Genomic DNA, 19285 nt, shown 5'->3' with positions numbered 1-19285 from the left:
TCTTATTTTATAATAAATACATCTTAGGAATTTTTATCCTATTGAAAAATAAATGTCAAAAGATTTATGGTCGCAATCTTTAGACCGTATGTCAAATTTAGCGGTACTCTCAAATTGTCATACATGTCACTAAAGTTATATATTTAGATTAAAATGAGTGAAAATAATAGACCGCGCGGATGGAATCGTGGAAGGGGGCGATTTCAATACAACCGCGGTAGAAGAAACTTCCAAAATAGAGCAGGACCATCAAGAAGCACAAGCAATGCCAACGATTCTGGAATACAACAAGCAATTACCCCAAATGTCTTACAATATACAGGACCGTACAAAGGCTGGAAGCTCTATTACCCTCACGAAGGTATCCAAACTGCTTATGATATTATTTTAGTTTTGATTTGTAATACATCTTTTATATAGTATTTGTGGACAATTCGGATGAACACAACAAAATAAAAGCAGCTGAAGAATATTTTCACCGAAACAAGTCATCTTTCACAATGGTATTGGAAAAATATAGCTATGTCCAGTTAGATTTGACTCATATATTGCAAGAGGATGAATTTAAAACGGCTTGGTCTTCATTCAACGACGATTTGAACAACGATCCTCGTGGAACGTTAGATTGTCTAGGCGTAGCTGCTCATCATGTAATTATTTTTATTAGTATTTTAAATATTCGATCATATAATAAAAAATTATCTTTTCAGATTTTCGACGCTGAAGATAAAATATTGGTGAGACCGATTAATCATAGTCCTATTTTACCGTTGACTAGTTTAAAAGTTAATTATTTTGGTAAGTTAGTAACTATTAGAGGCACTGTGATTAGAGTCGGAAGTCCTGGATTGATTTGTAAAACTATGGCGTTTGAATGTTCGTCTTGCCATGGAACTCAAGCTCTGCCGCAACCGCAAGGAATTTATACATTACCAACTTCGTGCGTATCATGTCACGGGTTTAGCAAATTTGAGCCACTGCAATCGTCTCCATTCACGGTGACGTTCGATTGTCAGGTTGCTAAAATACAAGAAACACAAGTTCATGGCGTTTCTGGATCTATTCCTAGGAGCGTCGAAGTCGAATTGCATGGCGATCTAGTCGGAATGGCAAGTCCCGGTGATTTGCTTTCAGTAACTGGAGTGGTTCAAGTGCGTGAAGATAGTCGGGGTAACGATAAAGGAGCAGCTCGATTGATGCAAATTTATATTGAAGCTATAGCCGTTCACAATCAAAGGACGTTGAATCATCCCACGTTGACTTTTACACTGAAGGATTATTACGCAATTCAAGAAATACACGCAACTGATAACGTATTCAGACTCTTGGTCCATTCTTTGTGTCCGTCGATTTTCGGTCATGAGATAGTCAAAGCCGGCTTGATCTTGGGTTTAATGGGCGGCACTGAAATCGAAGGCGGATCTAGATCTAATCCGCACATATTGATCGTAGGCGATCCTGGATTGGGTAAATCTCAATTATTACAAGCTGCCACTTTAGCCGCTCCCAGAGGCGTGTACGTATGTGGGAACGCTTGTACTGCTTCTGGTTTAACAGTATCGTTAACGAGAGCCGAAGGCGGAGGATTCACACTAGAAGCCGGCGCTTTAGTTCTCGCCGATCGTGGCATTTGCTGTGTTGATGAGCTAGATAAATTAAATGGAACCGGACATGGAGCTTTATTGGAAGCAATGGAGCAAGGATCGGTGAGCGTTGCTAGGGGAGGGGTAGTGTGTCGCTTAGCTGCGGCTCCGACTGTCCTAGCAGCTGCGAATCCATCGCAAGGACACTACGACAGATCTAAAACAGTCTGCGAAAACTTAAAGATGAGCGCACCTCTACTATCTAGATTCGACCTAGTTTTCATATTATTAGATTGTCCGAATGAATATTTAGATTCTTTACTATCCGACCACGTGTTAGCGATGCACACAAGTGACCACGTTAAAAACGTTAACACCTCTAGGATAACAAACACTCTAAAAAGCAATGAGGGAAACGAGAAATTAATAGATTTATTGAAACTACCGCAAGACGAAGAATTTCATCCTTTGCCTATTGTATTATTGAGGAAATATATCGCATATTCCAAGAAATATGTACATCCTAAATTAAACGATAAAGCCAAAGCTGTACTCAAAGATTTCTTTCTTAAATTGCGAGAATCGCACAAATCGAACGTAGGCGGAGCTCCAATTACGACGAGACAATTAGAAGCATGCGTTAGACTGACTCAAGCTCGCGCTCGTGTCTGCTTGAGAGAAGAAGCTACGGAAAAAGATGCTGAAGATGTTGTAGAAATTATGAAACATAGCTTGCTCGATACTTTATGTGACGAATTTGGCTCTGTGCAAATGAATAGATCTGTTCACGGTTCCGGTATAAGTTCAAAGAGTCATATTAAAAAGTTTATCAACACAATCATGCAACAAGTTTCTAGATTGGGTAAAGATATCTTCACAAGGAATGAACTGTTGTATTTTCATAAGATGCATAAATTGACCGGAGATGCTACCACTTTGATCGAAGCATTACACGTCCACGGTTATTTGCTACTAAAAGGACCAAACACGTATAAAGTTCTGTCGGTATAAATAAAATAAATTATATTTATGTTCTAATTTTATTTGCTCGTACATTGTTCAAATATTGTGACACTCTACAACACGAATAAATAATAATAAACATTCCTATAAAATTGATCATTGATTGTCCAATTACTCTTTTTACGTAAATATCGCCAATTTCTGATCCAGCGAAAAAGTAAAAATTTGATATTGCGGAAACCACTAATATCGGCGTTGATAAAATGGCATAAAATCTCTCCTTCCTTATTGTGGTGTCGACGTATAGCTTTTCGAAGCGTTGATAGACAGGCAGATGTAGAATGGTAGATCCAATGTTTTCTGTTACTATACCCAAGTAATTCAGAGACGTCCATATTAGTATAAAATAATTCGCTCCATGCCAAAACAAAACAAATATGAAGCATAGTAATGAGGCGAAAGATTTTATGAAGAGATGATTGATCTTGCATATTTTAAAGCTATTCATCACAGGCTTGTAAATATATCTGGAAAAAAAATGTATTCAATATTTCATTATTTAAAAAATATTACAAAGATACGAACGAAGGCTGTTCAAAAATTTTCCGATTTTTATATTATATATTTTTTATGCCTTCTTTTAGTCAAATGCAGATCAAAAAGTTTTTGGTGACCAGGGACATCATTTTAGCTTTTTCCAAGAGGGTAAAAGTCGGCCAGTAAATGGTCGTTTTTATCAAGATTTCGATTTCATTAAATGACATGCGTATTTTTTACCGACATGGGGAGGACCCAAAATAGAAAGCGGGCTCTCGGCACCATCACTGAATTCTTCGGAGCGCCGACAACTACAACTACAAATGGTAATGAATGGCAGCATCCGAAAAAAACGGCGAAGCCCACTGCGGACATCAAACGCCCAACTGCGAGCCACAATCGCTATGACTCGCTGACAGAAGTAAGGCTTCTCAAAGGATCCCGCCGGTTGTTATGGAAATAACCGGCTCCCACAGACAGACAGTCGATCTGGTAAGATCGATCATCAAGTCACCTAGCTTCACCCTTCGATACACGGGAAGGGGAAACGTCACCATTCATTGTGCGTCGCTCGATCAACAGTTTTGATAGTTTTGACGGACTTGACAGTTTTGTTTACAACAAAACTGTCAAGTCCGTCCTTCGTGGCCTTCCCGATATCCCCACCGAAGACATCGCTGATGACCTGAAGAAGCAGGGCCTCAAAGTCATTAAGGTCCCCAAAATGACAACCAAATCAGGACCCTCATCGCTATACCTGGTGCAGTTCGCATCATCAACGACACCAACCGAAATAAGAAGCATCCGGGACATTTGCTTCGCAAAGGCCACGTTGGAAAGGTACAGGAAACCTAATGGTCGTGCCACTCAATGCTTCAGGTGCCAGCTATACGGACACGCTGCACAGAATTGCCATCGCAGCCCTAGATGCGTCAAATGCGCCGCTAGTCATCCCACGTCAGAATGCGAGAAAAATGAACGCGAGACTTCAGCAAAATGCGCCGGATGTGAGGGAGACCACCCGGCCAACTACAGCAAATGTCCACGACGGGTAGAGTACATCGAAACCACCAACAAAAGACAGCGGAAGCCCATCCCAGCTGCCGCTGCCACCGCAATCGAGAACTCCAGCATCTTCTTGGGAGAACGACACTTCCCACCGCTGAAGAAGACGCAACTGCCTCGGTCTCTTCACCAGGAACCAGCATGGCGTCCTACGCTACGGCCACCCGGACCCGCACTATCCCTACGGATAATTCATCCACGGAGCCGGTGAGCGGGCCTGCATATATTTCCATCTCGGAACTCAAAAGAATGATGCTGCTTCTTCAGGAATTACGCCATAAAGCTGGAAAGTGTGCAACAAAAATGGACATGGCGTTGCTACTCGTGGAATATCTAGATCAATGGTTCCCAAAGTGGTCCCTATGGAGTCCCCGGGATCATTCAGGGGGTCCGTCGAAAATTTAAATTGATTTGGGGGTCTCTGAACAACGTCAAGGGGTCCGCGCAAGGTTTAATATAAAATAAAAAAATTGTGACACGTTTTTATTAATATGTAAGTTAAAATAAATAACAATGAATAAAAAATCACAATAATTGTTATTTGATAAATGTTTGGAAACTGATACATAAGGTGAAACGTTATTTAATGAATTAAAAAGATTTTTCGATGTAAAAGCTATACCCTTGACTAATGTCATCTCTGTTGCTACTGACGGTGCTCCGGCAATGGTAGGACGACACCGAAGCTTTCTGGCATACTTAAAGCAAGCTATACCGAATGTTTTATCGGTACATTGTGTGATTCATCGACATCATTTTCTCGCAAAAAACCTTAGTGAACGTTTGCATGAATCACTACATTATGTCAGTAGAGCAGTTAATAAAATCAAAAGGAATGCCTTAAATGAGAGATTATTTGCTCAACTTTGTTTGAAAAATGATGATGACTTATGACTATAATCGTTTACTACTTAACACAGAAGTACGTTGGTTATCTAAAAGTGCATGTTTGGATCCCTTCTATTCGCTCTTTGTTTCAGTGTTGGAATTCCTGGAGAGTAAAGACAATGATTTGCGTCACAATTTAAATATCTCAAAAAATGACATCGCTTATATGACTAATTTATTTGCCAGATTTAACGAGACTAATTTGAAAGTATTAAATTTAATCAAAACTAAAAATGTAATATCTGCATTTGTTGCAAAACTTTTGCTGTACAAATAAAAATAGGGAAGAGGAGAATATTCTCAGTTTCCAATCTTTCAAAATTGCAAAATAGAGATGAAGATTTGTTTGCTTATTGTCAACACTTAACATCGCTTTATTCGGACCTTAACCAAAGATATTATTCACTTGGATATTCCCGACTGGGTGTTGAACCTTTTTGCAAGTAGTCGTACTCAGAGCACAAATACAGATGAATACATACTAATACAGGAGCAACTTATTGAATTATCCACAAATTAGAAGCTGAAACCAATGTTTAAACTAGGATACGACAACGTTCTGGTTACAAAAACAGATCCCAATTTTATATTCAGCATTATGGGTTATTGTACAGAAGCTGTTGATTGCTTTTCAGTCTTCCTATTTGGTAGAACGTGGATTCAGTGCCGTTATGAGCCTCATCTGAAAAACCGAAAAAAATATGAGCCTCAAAACTGCAAAAATACACCCTATTAAAAAACCGGGGAAAAACGCGTCAGAAGCAATTAGTTATCGCCCGATAAGTCTTTTACCCACACTTAACAAGATCTTTGAGAAAGTTATCTTATCTCGCTTAAAGGAATCGATTAAAGATAAACTTATAAATGAACAGTTCGGTTTCCGCGAAGGTCACACCACCATACACCAAATCACACGTCTGACTAAGCACATATCGGCCAATATGAATGTGAAAAAGAGCAGTGGATTATTGATGATCGATGCTGAAAAAGCATTTGATACTGTTTGGCATGACGGACTAATCCATAAATTAAAACAAAACGATACACTCGATTCATTCGCACTATTCGCTCTTACCTTAACGGACAAAGTTATGTCGTTTCATTAAACGACGAGCTATCAATACCACGTAATATCCCAGCTAGAGTTCCCCAGTGGAGTATTTTGGGGCCATATCTCTTTATACTCTACACCAGTGGTTCTTAACCGGTGCGCCAGTGCACCGCGAGCTTATTGCAAGTGCACCGCGAGAAAATTGGTAAAAACAAAAATTCCGCAAAATAGTAAAATTTTAATGTTTCAATCAATTTATATTTTATTATAGTCGTGATACCCCACAATGGATAAATTTATTACCAAACGAAATTGTGAATCAGAACAAAATATTAATGACACTGGGAGTACAAGTGGAAGAAGTAGTGAATATGTTACTAGACATCATACGTCTCATACAAAAGAAAATATATCCAGTAAAATAAAAAAAAATTATGGACAGTATTCTGAAGAATATTTACGTTTCAGTTTTACTAGCATCAATGAGGAAGGATATCACATTCCACTATGTGTTGTATGTGGAGAAAAACTGTCCAATAGCGCGATGTATACTGACAAGTTAAATCGCCACTTCACTACGAAGCACGCCGATCTTGCATCAAAAAGTAAAGATTACTTCGAAAGATTGTTAAGCACGCAAAATAAACAAGCGAAATATTTTGAAAAAACTGTTAAAATTTCCGATAAAGCACAACTGGCGTCATACAAGATTGCTGAATTGATTGCTGTACAATTAAAACCACATAATATAGCAGAGTCTCTAATTTTACCTGCATATTGTGAAATAGGAAAAATTATGTTTGGTGATGAAGCAAAAAGGAAATTATGAAAATTCCTCTTTCAAACGATACAATAAACAAAAAATTAAATATGTCAGATGATACTGAGAAAACAGTTAACAATAAACTTTCCAAGCGATATTTTGTTTTACAAGTCGACGAATCTATTGACATTAGCGGTAAGGCACAAATACTAGGCTTCGTTCGTTTCATAAATTAAAACAAAATAGTGAATCAATATCTATGCTGCAAAGAACTTACCGAGCATACGACAGGACAAGATGTTTTTGATCTTATTTATTCATATTTAGAACAATTTAAAATATCATGGGAGTTATGTGTAGGAATTTGTATGGATGGTGCTCCTTCAATGGTAGGCTCATTTAAAGGATTTGTAACCCTTGCAAAGACAAGAAAACCTAATATTATATTTACGCACTGTTTTTTACATAGAGAATCTTTAGTTTCGAAAACATTACCAGCAACACTAAAACCAAGTTGTAAATATAGTGAATTTCATAAAATCAAGACCTTTAAAAACACGCATGTTTAAAAAACTTTGCATTTCTATGGAAGCTATGTACGAGTGTTTGCTTTTTCACACTGAAGTCAGGTGGTTATCTAAGGGTAAAGTTTTATGCCGATTCATAGAACTTAAGAATGAATTGTTAATCTTTTTCGAAATGAAGGTATGGATGATTTTGTAAAATGTCTTCATAATAATGATTGGTATGCTAAAGTGGCATATTTAGCAGATATTTTTAATTACTTAAATAACGTTAACACAAGCATTCAAGGAAAAAACGAAAAATTCATGATATCCATTGACAAATTGACAGGATTTCGGAAAAAAATAACTCTTTCGAAAAATCGAATAATAGAAAAAAAAGTAGATATGTTTCCTTCACTTAAAGAAAACATTCCCAAGGGAGTTATTTCCGCAATAATAGACCATTTAACTTTATTGGAAGAAAAAATTGCACATTACTTTCCATTCTTAAATATAGAAAATTATGGCCGGATACGAAATCATCAAATTAGTCTAATTGTCGACTGATCGTACTCTAAAAATTAAATTTTCCGAAATAACTATGAAGAATTTTTGGATTACTGTCCAAAAGGAATATTCAGTTCTTTACATGAAGGCACTGAAAATTTTGTTACAGTTTTCAACATCATATTTGTGTGAGCTTGGTTTCTCAACAACAACTAATTTGAAAACTAAAAAACGAGAAAGACAGAAAAAAATTTAAACGAAGAATTCAGGGTAACTACATAAAATATTCGACGTAATATTTCTGATATCTGCAAAAGCCAACAAGCTCAGGTATCACATTAATTAATTTTTGATTGATCATATAAATTCCATTATGTTAAGCAGGAACGTCATTTTGGGTAAACAAAGGGAGGAAAATGCACCACTTAGATTTGCCACCCAAAGAGCACCTTTAAATATTAATACAAATATTTTTAATAAAACACGTAATTAAAAATTGGTTCTAGGGCAAAATTAACTACCTAAATTTATTTTCAATACTAAACTTTTTTATATAATATAATTTAAAAAAATATGTTAAAAATTTGTAACTATTATTTTTTTAAAATATGTAATAAAAATTATGTCCACATATATTTTTCGACTTCTTAATTCTGGTGCACCGCCACTTTTTCCCATGATTAAAAGTGCACCGTGACTTTGAAAAGGTTAAGAACCACTGCTCTACACCAATGACATACCGACCCTAAAAAACACACACTTATCTATATATGCAGACGACTCAGCAGTCATAACAAGCTTCTATAGTCTTGACAAAATATCCTCCAAGTTAAATAAATCCTTTATGCAATTAAATGAATATTTTAAAAAGTGTCGGATCAAAATTAACCAAGCTAAAACTGAAGCCATCATCTTTACCGCCCGTAGAAAACCTCTTCCCGTTCCTCTCAAAACAGTAGACGGAGCTGACGTTGAATGGAAGAGCAGCGTTAAATACTTGGGTACCCACTTGGACTCCAAACTAAATTTTAATAAACACATTAGGGAGATCAAATCCAAAGGACTAGCCGTGATAAATTCCTTAAGACCTATTTTTAATAGACGCAGTGGGCTCTCTAGAAATAATAAAATATTACTTTATAAAGAGTTAATTAGACCCGTCCTAACATACGCAAGCCCAGTCTGTAGCAATACTAACAACACTAATTACAACAAGCTCCAAGTAATACAAAACAAAGCCGTTAAAATAATTTACAACATTCCATTTTACACGAATTTAAAAAAACCCCACTTGGAAAACGCGATTCCCACAATAAAAGACATTGTTTTCCAACAGACGGAAAATTATTACAAAAATATACCGCGAGACCACGACAACCCATTCATTGCAGGTATCGGTGATTACGATAAAATAAAACTCAATTTGAAGTTTAAATTTAAGTACAAATACAAGATGCTCAAGCATATTTTGCTTTAATACTCAACTCCAGGTTATTCTTTTCTTTTATCTCTATTGACTTTATAACCCTTTTATATATATATATTCTTGTTAAACTTTAAGTGAACATAAACACCATGCTATAAGATAAAATCCCGTAGTATATTAATTTAAATTCATATTTGTAAAATTAGGAAATAGATATAAAACTAGGCACTAATATTTGTATTTTAAATATTGTAATTTATTGTACCACTATTTTATATCGAAATAAAAACATTTAAAAAAAAAAATTAAGCATATTTAAACCGAATTTTGACCAATATGAGAGCGCAAAAAACAATTATCCTTTCTCAGAAGTAAAAAATTCACGTCAAAAGCAATAAAATCGTGTTGGCGCCGTTGTAGTGGGTATGCATGCTAATCTAGCGTTCATACTATGACTTATAATAATATTACAAATTAAATAAGGAATGTATAAACCGAATTTTGACTAATAGGAAAGCGCAAAAAACAATTATTTTTTCTCAGAAGTCAAAAATCTACATCAAAAGCGATAAAATCGTGCTGTCGCTGTGAGAACACTCGTTACCGAGTGTTCTCATTGCGACGGCGCCGACACGGTTTTATTGCTTTTGGCGTGAATTTTTGACTTCTGAGAAAGAATAATTAAAGTTCACTACTACTTTACTAGCACCTGTCAGATAAATTATATTTTCATTGGTAAAAATATATATCTGTGTTATATCGCAGTGCAGACAAACTATGGAACAATATGCGAGATGCGACATCTGTCTGTACTTTTTCTTCTGAGAATTGAGTCGGTTTAGTTGGTATTTTTGACTTGACCTAATGAAAATTCTAATACTATAATTAGTTTTAGAACATTAGGTCAAATTGAGTTTGATTAATTCGCATAGGTTAGGTTTGGATTTGAACAGCAAATGTACGTTTCGTAACTGTCAAATTAAAAAAATATATCAGTTAAATTATATTTTCGCTAGTAGAAACACATATCTACTGGTGAAAATATATTTGGACTTCATTAGTGAAAAAATAACTTTAGCGAAAAATACACATTCACTATAACATTTATAAATTCATTGCAAGTAAATAAATAATGATAAGTATGTAAATTTATATATTACTACATATGGAAAACTTGAAATCATACCTGCCAAATAAATTAAATTTTCACTGATAAAAATATATATTTACCGGTGAAAATGTATTCCAATATGATTTCACTGAAATGACATATTTTCGGGATAGATTTGAGACTTTTTTAGATTTTTTATGGAAATTATATGAGCTGTTTGATTTATTTTTTTCTTCAATAATAAAAGTCAACGAAACGTTTACGTGCATACGCATTTCTGAGAATGCATGCAAATGCATGGCTTTCGCCTTCATTCGGCTGAGAACGTTGACTATAAATTGATCCAACAAATTGACATAGAACAAAAATATTGGCGAAATGTTTTAATTAGAATCGTAGCCATGGTAAAATTATTAGTATTTTAGGGACATGACGAAGATAATTTTATGACATGTATTGAATGATTAACTTACTTTGATGAATTCCTTAAAAATCATTTAAAAAATTGAATATCAGATCTGGGTATGTAAATTATTTATCTCACTAAACTTATGGCGAATTTATTAATTTAATGGGCAATAAAGTTAAAGAAAAAAAGAATTTTAGAGTTTCAGAAAATTTTATAATATTCATTAATTATCGTTTCTTCGGTGGTTACACAGACCAATTATCGTTAATTTTAAGATATGATAACATTTAAGGAACATTTTTTAATATTTTTAAAATTTAAAGTCACAGTGCTCAATATTTAGAAGAGCAAGTTTCAAAAATATAAAATAATTTTTCTTTAGATTTAAAATATTATCACTGTCAAACTTATGACAATAAATAAATAAATATATAGCTGCTCGTGAAACTCACTCAATTTGAAAATTACAGACACGCATGGTAAGCTTTTTAAATAAAATGATTCAGTATAAAAACTATTTACTATAGAGTAATGCATTATTTTAATAGTTCATCACTTTTTTGAACAGCCTGTATATTATGTTATAATGAAATACCTAATTAAAAATTTGTGTAGTCCCACATCAAAATACTTCCACATTTGCGAATAAAGATGCACTCTTGCAATGCACAAAGGTGGAGTTTCGGGTACTATATTGTCTAATGCAGCCATCGATCCTGCGATACCGTAAGTGACTAAATACTTGAGATAAAAATATAAACCCATCCATAAGCCGCCACCGTATAAACACCAATCTGGCATGATGTTCACGACCTAAAATATTAAATACATATTAATAAAATATGTACACATAATTAATAAATATGTATTTTTAAAAAAGAAACTAACGTCAATGTTGTACTGTAAAGCGTTGAAATAAATAAAATGTAAAGAAAACTCCAGAAATATATACCAGCACAAGTATCTACCGACGTTTAAAAACAAATTATAAAGTCTTTCATTAAACGATAACTTTGGATTGCTTTGCAAAGAAGAATAAAAATCGTTGTATAATATAACCGGTCCCAAGAATAATAGTGGCAAGTAAATGCAATAACACAGCATATTTAAAAAACTACATTTCTCTCTAAATTCGAACATTTCTAAGCAATAACTTATGCAGCGTAACTGTATCCAGAATACAGCGACGGACATCATATTAAATTCGTTTTCAGTCATTCTCAATACTTTTAAATAATAATCATTATCGTTTTCATACTGATACTTCATGCCATTGAACAATATTAAAAACACAGAGCTGAACAACCAAACCCATTTGATCTTCAAGTTATATTTTAAAACAATCCAATAAATGATTGGTTGTAGCAACAACAATGCAAATGCGTACAATCCCAATTTGACTAAGATGAACACTATAGGTAATAAGCAATACCATAATTTAAGATGCGTTATCTTATTTCGTAAAAATTCAGATACAATCGCGTGTATGCAAATCCATGGTAATAAATAAATTGAAACGGCTTTCCATGAGCTCCATTCGTAATCAGATACATCTTTCGATCTTCCGATTATACTCCAACCACTTTCAAAATCAGAAGCGAATAATTCAGACTTGTCTACATCTGAAAATAATTATAATCTGATCGGTTCACATATAAACACAATAATTCATTAAAAACAAAACATACTTCTACCAAATTGGTATACGTTCAATAAACTAAATATAGCGGCGCTTATCCATACAATAAAACAGATTGCAAATTCCATATGATATTGTAAAGCTAACTTTTCGCATTTATGCAATGCGTTTTTTTAAAATCAACCCATTTATGTCGTTATTTTACGTTAGAATGACAGTTGAACTTTTGACAGATAAGCCTAAATAAACACTTTTTATTTTTTTGTCATAACAGTTGTTTTATTGACCATATGTTTATTATCAAAAAATATGTTGTGCATTGAATAAAATAAAATATATATTATACAACGCAGACTTAAATATTATCATATTTATATTGCTTATCAATTTTTTTACATTTTCATTTTTTCGTTATACAAAAAAGGGGTAAAATTATTTTAAATTTAATAATTTTATTAGTATTGCAATACCAATTATTATTAAAATTCGAATTCTTTGCTACTAGTATGCTTTCTTCATGACTCATACGTATTTCTAATTAGTGTTCACAATGCCTCATAAAGATTACTATTGAGCTCATTCTTAATCCCATGTATATGTTTTAGAGATATTAAATAATAAAACAATACAATCATTTAATTTAATTTATTTATAAAGGTATTCCAACAAGAGCAGAAAATTTAAATTTTAAATAAAACAGTATTTTTTGAAAAAAAATCAGAGATTTTGATTAAATCGCAAAGTAGACATGTGAAAATTTTGTATTAAACAACATATCTGATAAATCTTTCTTTGCATTGCTGACACATTTGCGTTCTCTTGACTAAATTTTCAATCACGGTTTGGCATAACTGTAGCTGGATTTTAAATATACAGCGTCTAATTTCTCCCCTTAAGGCTTGGGTGATCATGGGCTTGTTAACATTAACTTTTAAAAACCCAGAGAAAGAAGTTCAAAGGCGTTAAATCGTACGATTTAAAACTTAATTTAATTTTTCTCGAAATGGTCATTTGTCGAGTTCACTTTTTGTGCTCTGAACATTTCATATTAAGATTACTTAAATCTAATAATTAGTAAAATAAGTCTGAAAATTTTAAATAATAACTTGGTTTAATTCACAAAGTATGCAAAACATATGATTAATAAAGACCGCTTAGATTTGTTTATAGATATTTATCGTTATATTCGATATCCAACACGAATTGCTGTTTTTTACATTCATTACATTCGTCATGGTTAAAAAACTTGTTAATAAAAGTAGGTGGTTGGAAATGAATTAATTTCATAAATACATTTTCAGTGTACCATTAAAAAAAAAATTATCACCCACAAACAGCATTGATCAATAGTATTCGGTCTCTTATGATTATATTTATTAGTTTTCAAATTATATTAGTGATATAAATATATATTAAAAAAATCATAATATAAATCGTGATATAGATAAGTTAGCGGTTTTTTCTTCTTTTTTGTGCCACCTTAATCCACGGAATAAGGTCTTGGAAAACCAATAAAACGTTAACGATAGTTTTATTTGTTGTATTTTACATCTACTTAACATTGTACATAGGCTCACCAGCGCGTCCGTGCAGTACGGAATCCAGTAGTGTAAGGACGTAACATATTAAAGTCAGTAACAGTAAATAAATTATCAATAACATTTTAATAAACGACTGCTAAAGTTTCGATTGCAGCCATTAACCCGTCATAGTTACAGTACTAAACTATTTGTTTTTTATTCCTGGCTTACATTCTCACAATACTATTAGATTTTACGTGATTTTTGTATAAAAATACCTTAGATTCATTCAAACTGTTTCATTTAATGTCTATCAATGTATATTTTCGTTCTCTGTTAAAATACCAACATTCAGAATATACATATATAACCAATCATTTTATTCAAAAACAGAACATTTAAGCAGATGTCTAATTAATTAGTGACTGTTTGACAACTGACCGTCTGATATTATTGACTGTCTGACAACTGACCATCTGACTACTAACGAAAATAAACAAAACTGATCTTTAATCAATCTTTAATATGTAGGCATTAAATTAATTCTTGCAATATTCATTTATGAAGTTAAAAAAACGTAATCTGTTATTATTTATAGGAATTATAATTATAACAATTTCTAATTACGATCTCCTAAAGACAATTGAAAACTACGACGTTTTAAATAAGATTAGAGCCCAGATATTTCAGGCATTCATCTCGACTTACACCACTGTCCTATATTAACCTTGACTTTTGACCTTGATTTATTTTAAATAATAGCGAATGAAGGAAAATATATAAGTACATATTTTTTATATTAATTCCAACTACAATTGTAATATACTTAAGAATTCTAAATATGATATATACAATATTTAAACGTAATTATTAACAAATAATAATATTATTGTAACCCCATACTCCCATACCGTGATCTCATGTGTGCGATATTTTCTTGTTGAGCAAGCGCGTTGCCAAATGCGAAAGGAGAACCAGTGATTGTCGTCATCTACAAGGCGGCGGTATTCTTCTTGTCGCTTGTAAATCAATACAAGGTCATGGACAAGCTAACGCTGGGATTATTGTTGATTTGTTTACACCTCAATCTTGTAGTTGGTTAGTATATATTCAGCTCAATTATTATTATATATTATGGTAATAACATTCACATACTCCTAAAATAATCGATTTACTTTACTAATAAAAAATATAACGGCAAAACTTGCTCATAATTGCTTAAATATATTTTTAGGTGTATAATTTACAATTTATTTTTATTTTAATTTTTTTTTTAAATAATAAAAATTAATGTAACGAATCTGAAATAAAAATGTAAAACAAGGATAAGACTCATAGTTTCACAATTATTAGATAAAAAAATATGTATAAGAATATGCTTTATCTAAAAGGTCAGCAATTAGAATATAATTTATCAGTTATTTAATATTTTTTATTTTAGGTGCTAACCAACGTCTACAAAATGCCAATTTAGATTTCTTAAACTTTGAGTCAAACAACCCAAAAGTAACGCCTTCTCCACCACCAGTAATACCTCAAAAGCCACAACCTCCAAATCCAATCAGAGATTATGTTGCACCTACTAAACCTTCAAACGTGAGGCAAATCGTCAAAACGTTCAATGATCATTTGACTGATTCGGATAAAATACCTAATCCCAACGCACCTGCTGTTCCTATCAACAAAAATTTAAATCCAACACCTTCAACCACAACAACAATACAACCAAAAGCTCCAACTGCACAACCTTCAACTAGTACAACAGGAGATAAACTACCAAATCAGAATGTTCAACCAACGAAACCAGCTGCTAAACCGACGATTGTCAAAGAAAATTTTCCATCTCTTCCCAACAGAGGAGGAGCTCCAGTGGTTCCGAGCGCTTTGCCCAGTGCTCCGCCAAAGAGCTGGTCTTCAGTCGTCGCAGGAAATAAACCACCCGGTAATGCTGCAAACGTAGCAACCAAACCACCGTTGAACATTCAACCAAATATTCCAGCAAAACCTACCAATGCTCCTACAACAGTTATAAGACCCAATACAACACCAGCAACTGTTAAAGGAAGCAACGCACCAACTGCTTCTACTTCTGTAATTGCTACCGATGCAGAATTGAAGACAATAAGCGAAGCTTTGTTTAAGAAGGAAACTAACTTAGGCAAATATTACACAATCAATCTCCAAGGAAAGACCACATCCTTTTCTAAAGATGATTTAGCACCACAGCCGTAAGTGGATATTAATACAAATGCACATATATTAAAATTTAGTAATTGATTTAAACTGTTTTTATGTAAAACAAATTTATAGATTGATTGTAGTTGAACCAGATTTGTGGAAAGTTCCTACAATTGCAGCAATGAAGGTTTTATTAGATAATTATGAACAAAATACAACGGTCAATGAATATGTAACACCGCAGGTATTTTATCTCTCTATTTATATATAATTACATTTTAAATATTTCATAGAAAGTTTATGGACTGTGTCTTGTCTGATCCACATGTACACTTATACACTTGTTAAAGTGAAAGACATGCATCACTATTCTAACATTTCATTCGCCGATGAATTTCAATGGGCTTCACCCATTCAATGCTCAAAAAATGAATGATAGAGATCTTCTTCACTTTAGTATGTTCCAAGGATAGCGGCTATTTTAAGCTATTGTTTTTTCTTCGTTATGCATACCTAATTCATACTACATGCCAATCATTCTTTAAACTATTTATTTAACTTTTAGAATTTCATTTGGCTCAATCTCATATGACTTTCTTAACCATTATATAATTTATTTAATATATATTTATATATCCAATATTTTTAGGAAAGGAATGAAGAGAATGCTTTCTTAGATTTGGTTATGGCTACTCCTGTAATGAGGCACTTAATGACATTCTTGAGAGACAAAGGTTTAGTTTCTCCCGACTCTAAGCAACAACGTGATTTAATCAAACAAATCTGGTTCAACATGTACTCGAGAGGACTAGGCAAAATTGGAAGTTCAGGTTTTGAACACATATTCTTAGCTGAAATTAAAAATAATGAAGTTTCAGGTTAGTGTTTTTAATTCATAATACATTTTATTTTAAATAAGAATACAATTCTATTATTAATTTACATAAATTTAAGGATTACATAATTGGCTCTATTTCCAAACTGAAGAAGCATCGAAGAACGTTAACTATTTGGGTTACATGAAGAAGTTAGACTTTGACTCTGTATGTATTGTAACAAAATGAATTATTATAATTTATTGTTGGAATATAATTAATACATGTGTATGTGTTTTAGAAAAGTGGTATCATAAAACTGCACTTCACCATGAAAGGAATCGATAAGCCAGTCGATACTCTCTTCATTGGAACTTCACCTGAATTGGAGATGTCTCTGTATACTCTCTGCTTCCTTACCAGGGTTGATCAAGCTTGTCCTTTATCTACAGGACAGCAAAAATTCAACTTAAGAACACACAATTTCAGATATCGTAGCAAGAATATGATTGGAAGTGCTTTTCCAGAGATTTATATTTGAATACCTCTGATAAAATTTGATGAACTTTAATAAATACATTTAATTTTTATGATCTATTGTTTCTTTATGCGACGACTTAACATCTTGAACATGAATTAGAATTTCCTTTACAACAATAGTTATGTTCACTATATTTTGGTTCTTTAATACAGCAACTGCTATTAGAATATATATCATATTCTGATTTACAACAATATTTTTTAAGTATATTTTTATATTCTAATCGACAAGAACAATATTTTTCACATTTTGGCTTATAATCTGATTGGCAAGAACATTTTTCGCACTTTCGATGATCGATCGAACTTTTGAATGATTGTATACCATTTCTTATGCTTCCGAAAGGATCACTACATTTACATTTACATTTACATCTACAAGTTTCTTTAATTTCAGAGGTTTTATACATTTCAGACATCAAAGCAATCTGACAATCACCTCCAGAGACATTATCAAAACAACGAATAGTCCTAGGACCAAGTGACATGATGTTCAAATGAATGGATACATTTCCAATACAAGTAGAGAATAAATCTTTCAATGATAAATTCCTACTCATGGTTAATTTTTTTTTATTCGACGACTGGAAGTATTTTGGAACCAAATTCAATTTCGCTATCCCTACTGGATAGGTACATGTATGCGTATTTCTCTTCTCCAAAACAGTGAAGCAAAATAAATTTAAATGTACATGTCTTTCGAAGCTAGATCGATCTTTGAAAAACAATAATGATACTCCCTTGTCAAACAAATAACGTTTACAATTAAATCTTTTGCTATTTTTAATTTCAAATTTAACAAGTCCACAAAAGTTCACTTCAACTGATAAGATACTATTTTTTTCACATCTATGTTCTACTCTACCAAAATCAATGGATTTTATGAAAACTTCCAATAAATATAAATTTTCCATGTCAATGATTCTGAAATAAAAACAAACACAGTACAATTAATTTATAATTTGATTAATACTAAATGTTTTAAAACAGTGCTTCACAACATGCATTAAGTTTTAAATGTTAATACAGAGCCATTGGTTTAATTCCAGGAGCAGGTTCGAATTTTTATATACGCTAATAATAAAACACAATGTGACATCTAGTATATAAAAGACATTCTACAAGTAATAAATTATATTCCAATTCCCATAATATTTTTCAGTCTAATGTTGTCACATTGCTTACATGTAGATTTTTATAGTTACCCAATTGTAACGCATTGGGATAGCTCCTGTCATGTAACAACAGTAAATTTATAATAAATTAATAAAGTTGAAAAATTTACCCAATTATATAAAAATATTATGTACCACTGTTTTAAAAATAAATATTCGTACTTGAAAACTCTAAACAAAACACCTTAATATGAATTTAATAACTTTAAACAAGTGAGTTCAGCATTATTCATTTATTTATTATTAGTATGAGAGAGTGATGGCTGATTCAGTTAGCACCCTGGTGCTAAACAACAAATAAATATTATGTAGCAGTTAGTCTGTGTCTAATTCGCCAATTCGTCACCACAAAGTTATATAAAAAAAGGTACAATAGCTACATAAATTCTACAAGATGTTGATTTCAACCCCCCCCCCTCCCCCACAATTTGTCAATGTTTGATTCGCTACAGTTTTTGAGGTCGGAAATCGGTTGAGCTGATATTTTTCTATCTCGTTGGTATCACCATATGTGATGCACATATTAATAACACCACCTAGATAGAAAAGTGTTAATATTAATTGTCAGCCATAAATAATAAAGTACAAACAAAGCGTTTACGAAAAGTA

At 32.8% G+C, this 19285-nt stretch overlaps 3 protein-coding genes across 10 annotated transcripts; 2 read left to right on the top strand and 1 right to left on the bottom strand.

Annotated features, from left to right (window-relative positions):
* Positions 1-75: 75 nt before the first annotated feature.
* Positions 76-2702, top strand: rec (minichromosome maintenance 8 factor recombination-defective). Its single transcript, XM_088199197.1, has 3 exons — positions 76-361; positions 421-650; positions 711-2702. Exons 1-3 carry the CDS (start codon positions 154-156, stop codon positions 2592-2594), a joined length of 2322 nt encoding a protein of 773 aa, XP_088055323.1. The 5' UTR covers positions 76-153; the 3' UTR covers positions 2595-2702.
* rasp (protein-cysteine N-palmitoyltransferase Rasp) lies at positions 2610-12724 on the bottom strand. Of its 8 annotated transcripts, none has more exons than XR_015811560.1 (4): positions 12498-12724; positions 12242-12431; positions 11405-11622; positions 2610-3073 (listed from the first exon to the last, which is right to left on the bottom strand). XR_015811560.1 is itself a non-coding variant. In XM_088199199.1 (4 exons), the coding sequence occupies exons 1-4, from the start codon at positions 12574-12576 to the stop codon at positions 2611-2613; spliced, it is 1494 nt and encodes a 497-aa protein (XP_088055325.1). In that variant the 5' UTR covers positions 12577-12723; the 3' UTR covers position 2610. The 8 variants fall into 8 exon arrangements, 6 of the variants coding, with proteins under 6 accessions (XP_088055325.1, XP_088055328.1, XP_088055329.1 ...); XM_088199199.1 differs by having other exon boundaries at positions 11698-12431; positions 12498-12723; XM_088199202.1 differs by lacking the exon at positions 12498-12724 and adding an exon at positions 11698-11709 and having other exon boundaries at positions 12242-12370.
* A 2220-nt stretch (positions 12725-14944) lies between these two features.
* Positions 14945-17551, top strand: LOC148227963 (uridylate-specific endoribonuclease EndoU-like). Its single transcript, XM_088199198.1, has 6 exons — positions 14945-15066; positions 15410-16196; positions 16279-16390; positions 16796-17024; positions 17101-17189; positions 17263-17551. The coding sequence occupies exons 1-6, from the start codon at positions 15009-15011 to the stop codon at positions 17500-17502; spliced, it is 1515 nt and encodes a 504-aa protein (XP_088055324.1). The 5' UTR covers positions 14945-15008; the 3' UTR covers positions 17503-17551.
* Positions 17552-19285: the final 1734 nt, after the last annotated feature.

The sequence above is a fragment of the Plectrocnemia conspersa genome, unplaced genomic scaffold, assembly GCF_051122295.1.
Source record: "Plectrocnemia conspersa isolate PC_06_02 unplaced genomic scaffold, ASM5112229v1 ptg000012l, whole genome shotgun sequence".
Classification (NCBI taxonomy): domain Eukaryota; kingdom Metazoa; phylum Arthropoda; class Insecta; order Trichoptera; family Polycentropodidae; genus Plectrocnemia; species Plectrocnemia conspersa.
The sequence above is the reverse complement of the archived record's forward strand: the minus strand, read 5'-3'. Positions and strand labels throughout refer to the sequence as shown.

What these genes read in the sequence shown, in the direction of transcription:
- rasp (XM_088199199.1), bottom strand. Translation starts at nt 12,576, where the DNA reads ATGGAATTTGCAATCTGTTTTATTGTATGGATAAGCGCCGCTATATTT. An exon ending in CGTATACCAATTTGGTAGAA is followed by an intron (nt 12,432 to 12,497) that starts GTATGTTTTGTT and finishes AATTATTTTCAG; the next exon opens with ATGTAGACAAGTCTGAATTA. An exon ending in CTACACAAATTTTTAATTAG is followed by an intron (nt 3,074 to 11,404) that starts GTATTTCATTAT and finishes TTTTTTTTCCAG; the next exon opens with ATATATTTACAAGCCTGTGA.
- rec (XM_088199197.1), top strand. Translation starts at nt 154, where the DNA reads ATGAGTGAAAATAATAGACCGCGCGGATGGAATCGTGGAAGGGGGCGA. An exon ending in GCTCTATTACCCTCACGAAG is followed by an intron (nt 362 to 420) that starts GTATCCAAACTG and finishes TCTTTTATATAG; the next exon opens with TATTTGTGGACAATTCGGAT. An exon ending in TAGGCGTAGCTGCTCATCAT is followed by an intron (nt 651 to 710) that starts GTAATTATTTTT and finishes TTATCTTTTCAG; the next exon opens with ATTTTCGACGCTGAAGATAA.
- LOC148227963 (XM_088199198.1), top strand. Translation starts at nt 15,009, where the DNA reads ATGGACAAGCTAACGCTGGGATTATTGTTGATTTGTTTACACCTCAAT. An exon ending in GATGATTTAGCACCACAGCC is followed by an intron (nt 16,197 to 16,278) that starts GTAAGTGGATAT and finishes ACAAATTTATAG; the next exon opens with ATTGATTGTAGTTGAACCAG. An exon ending in ATGAATATGTAACACCGCAG is followed by an intron (nt 16,391 to 16,795) that starts GTATTTTATCTC and finishes CAATATTTTTAG; the next exon opens with GAAAGGAATGAAGAGAATGC.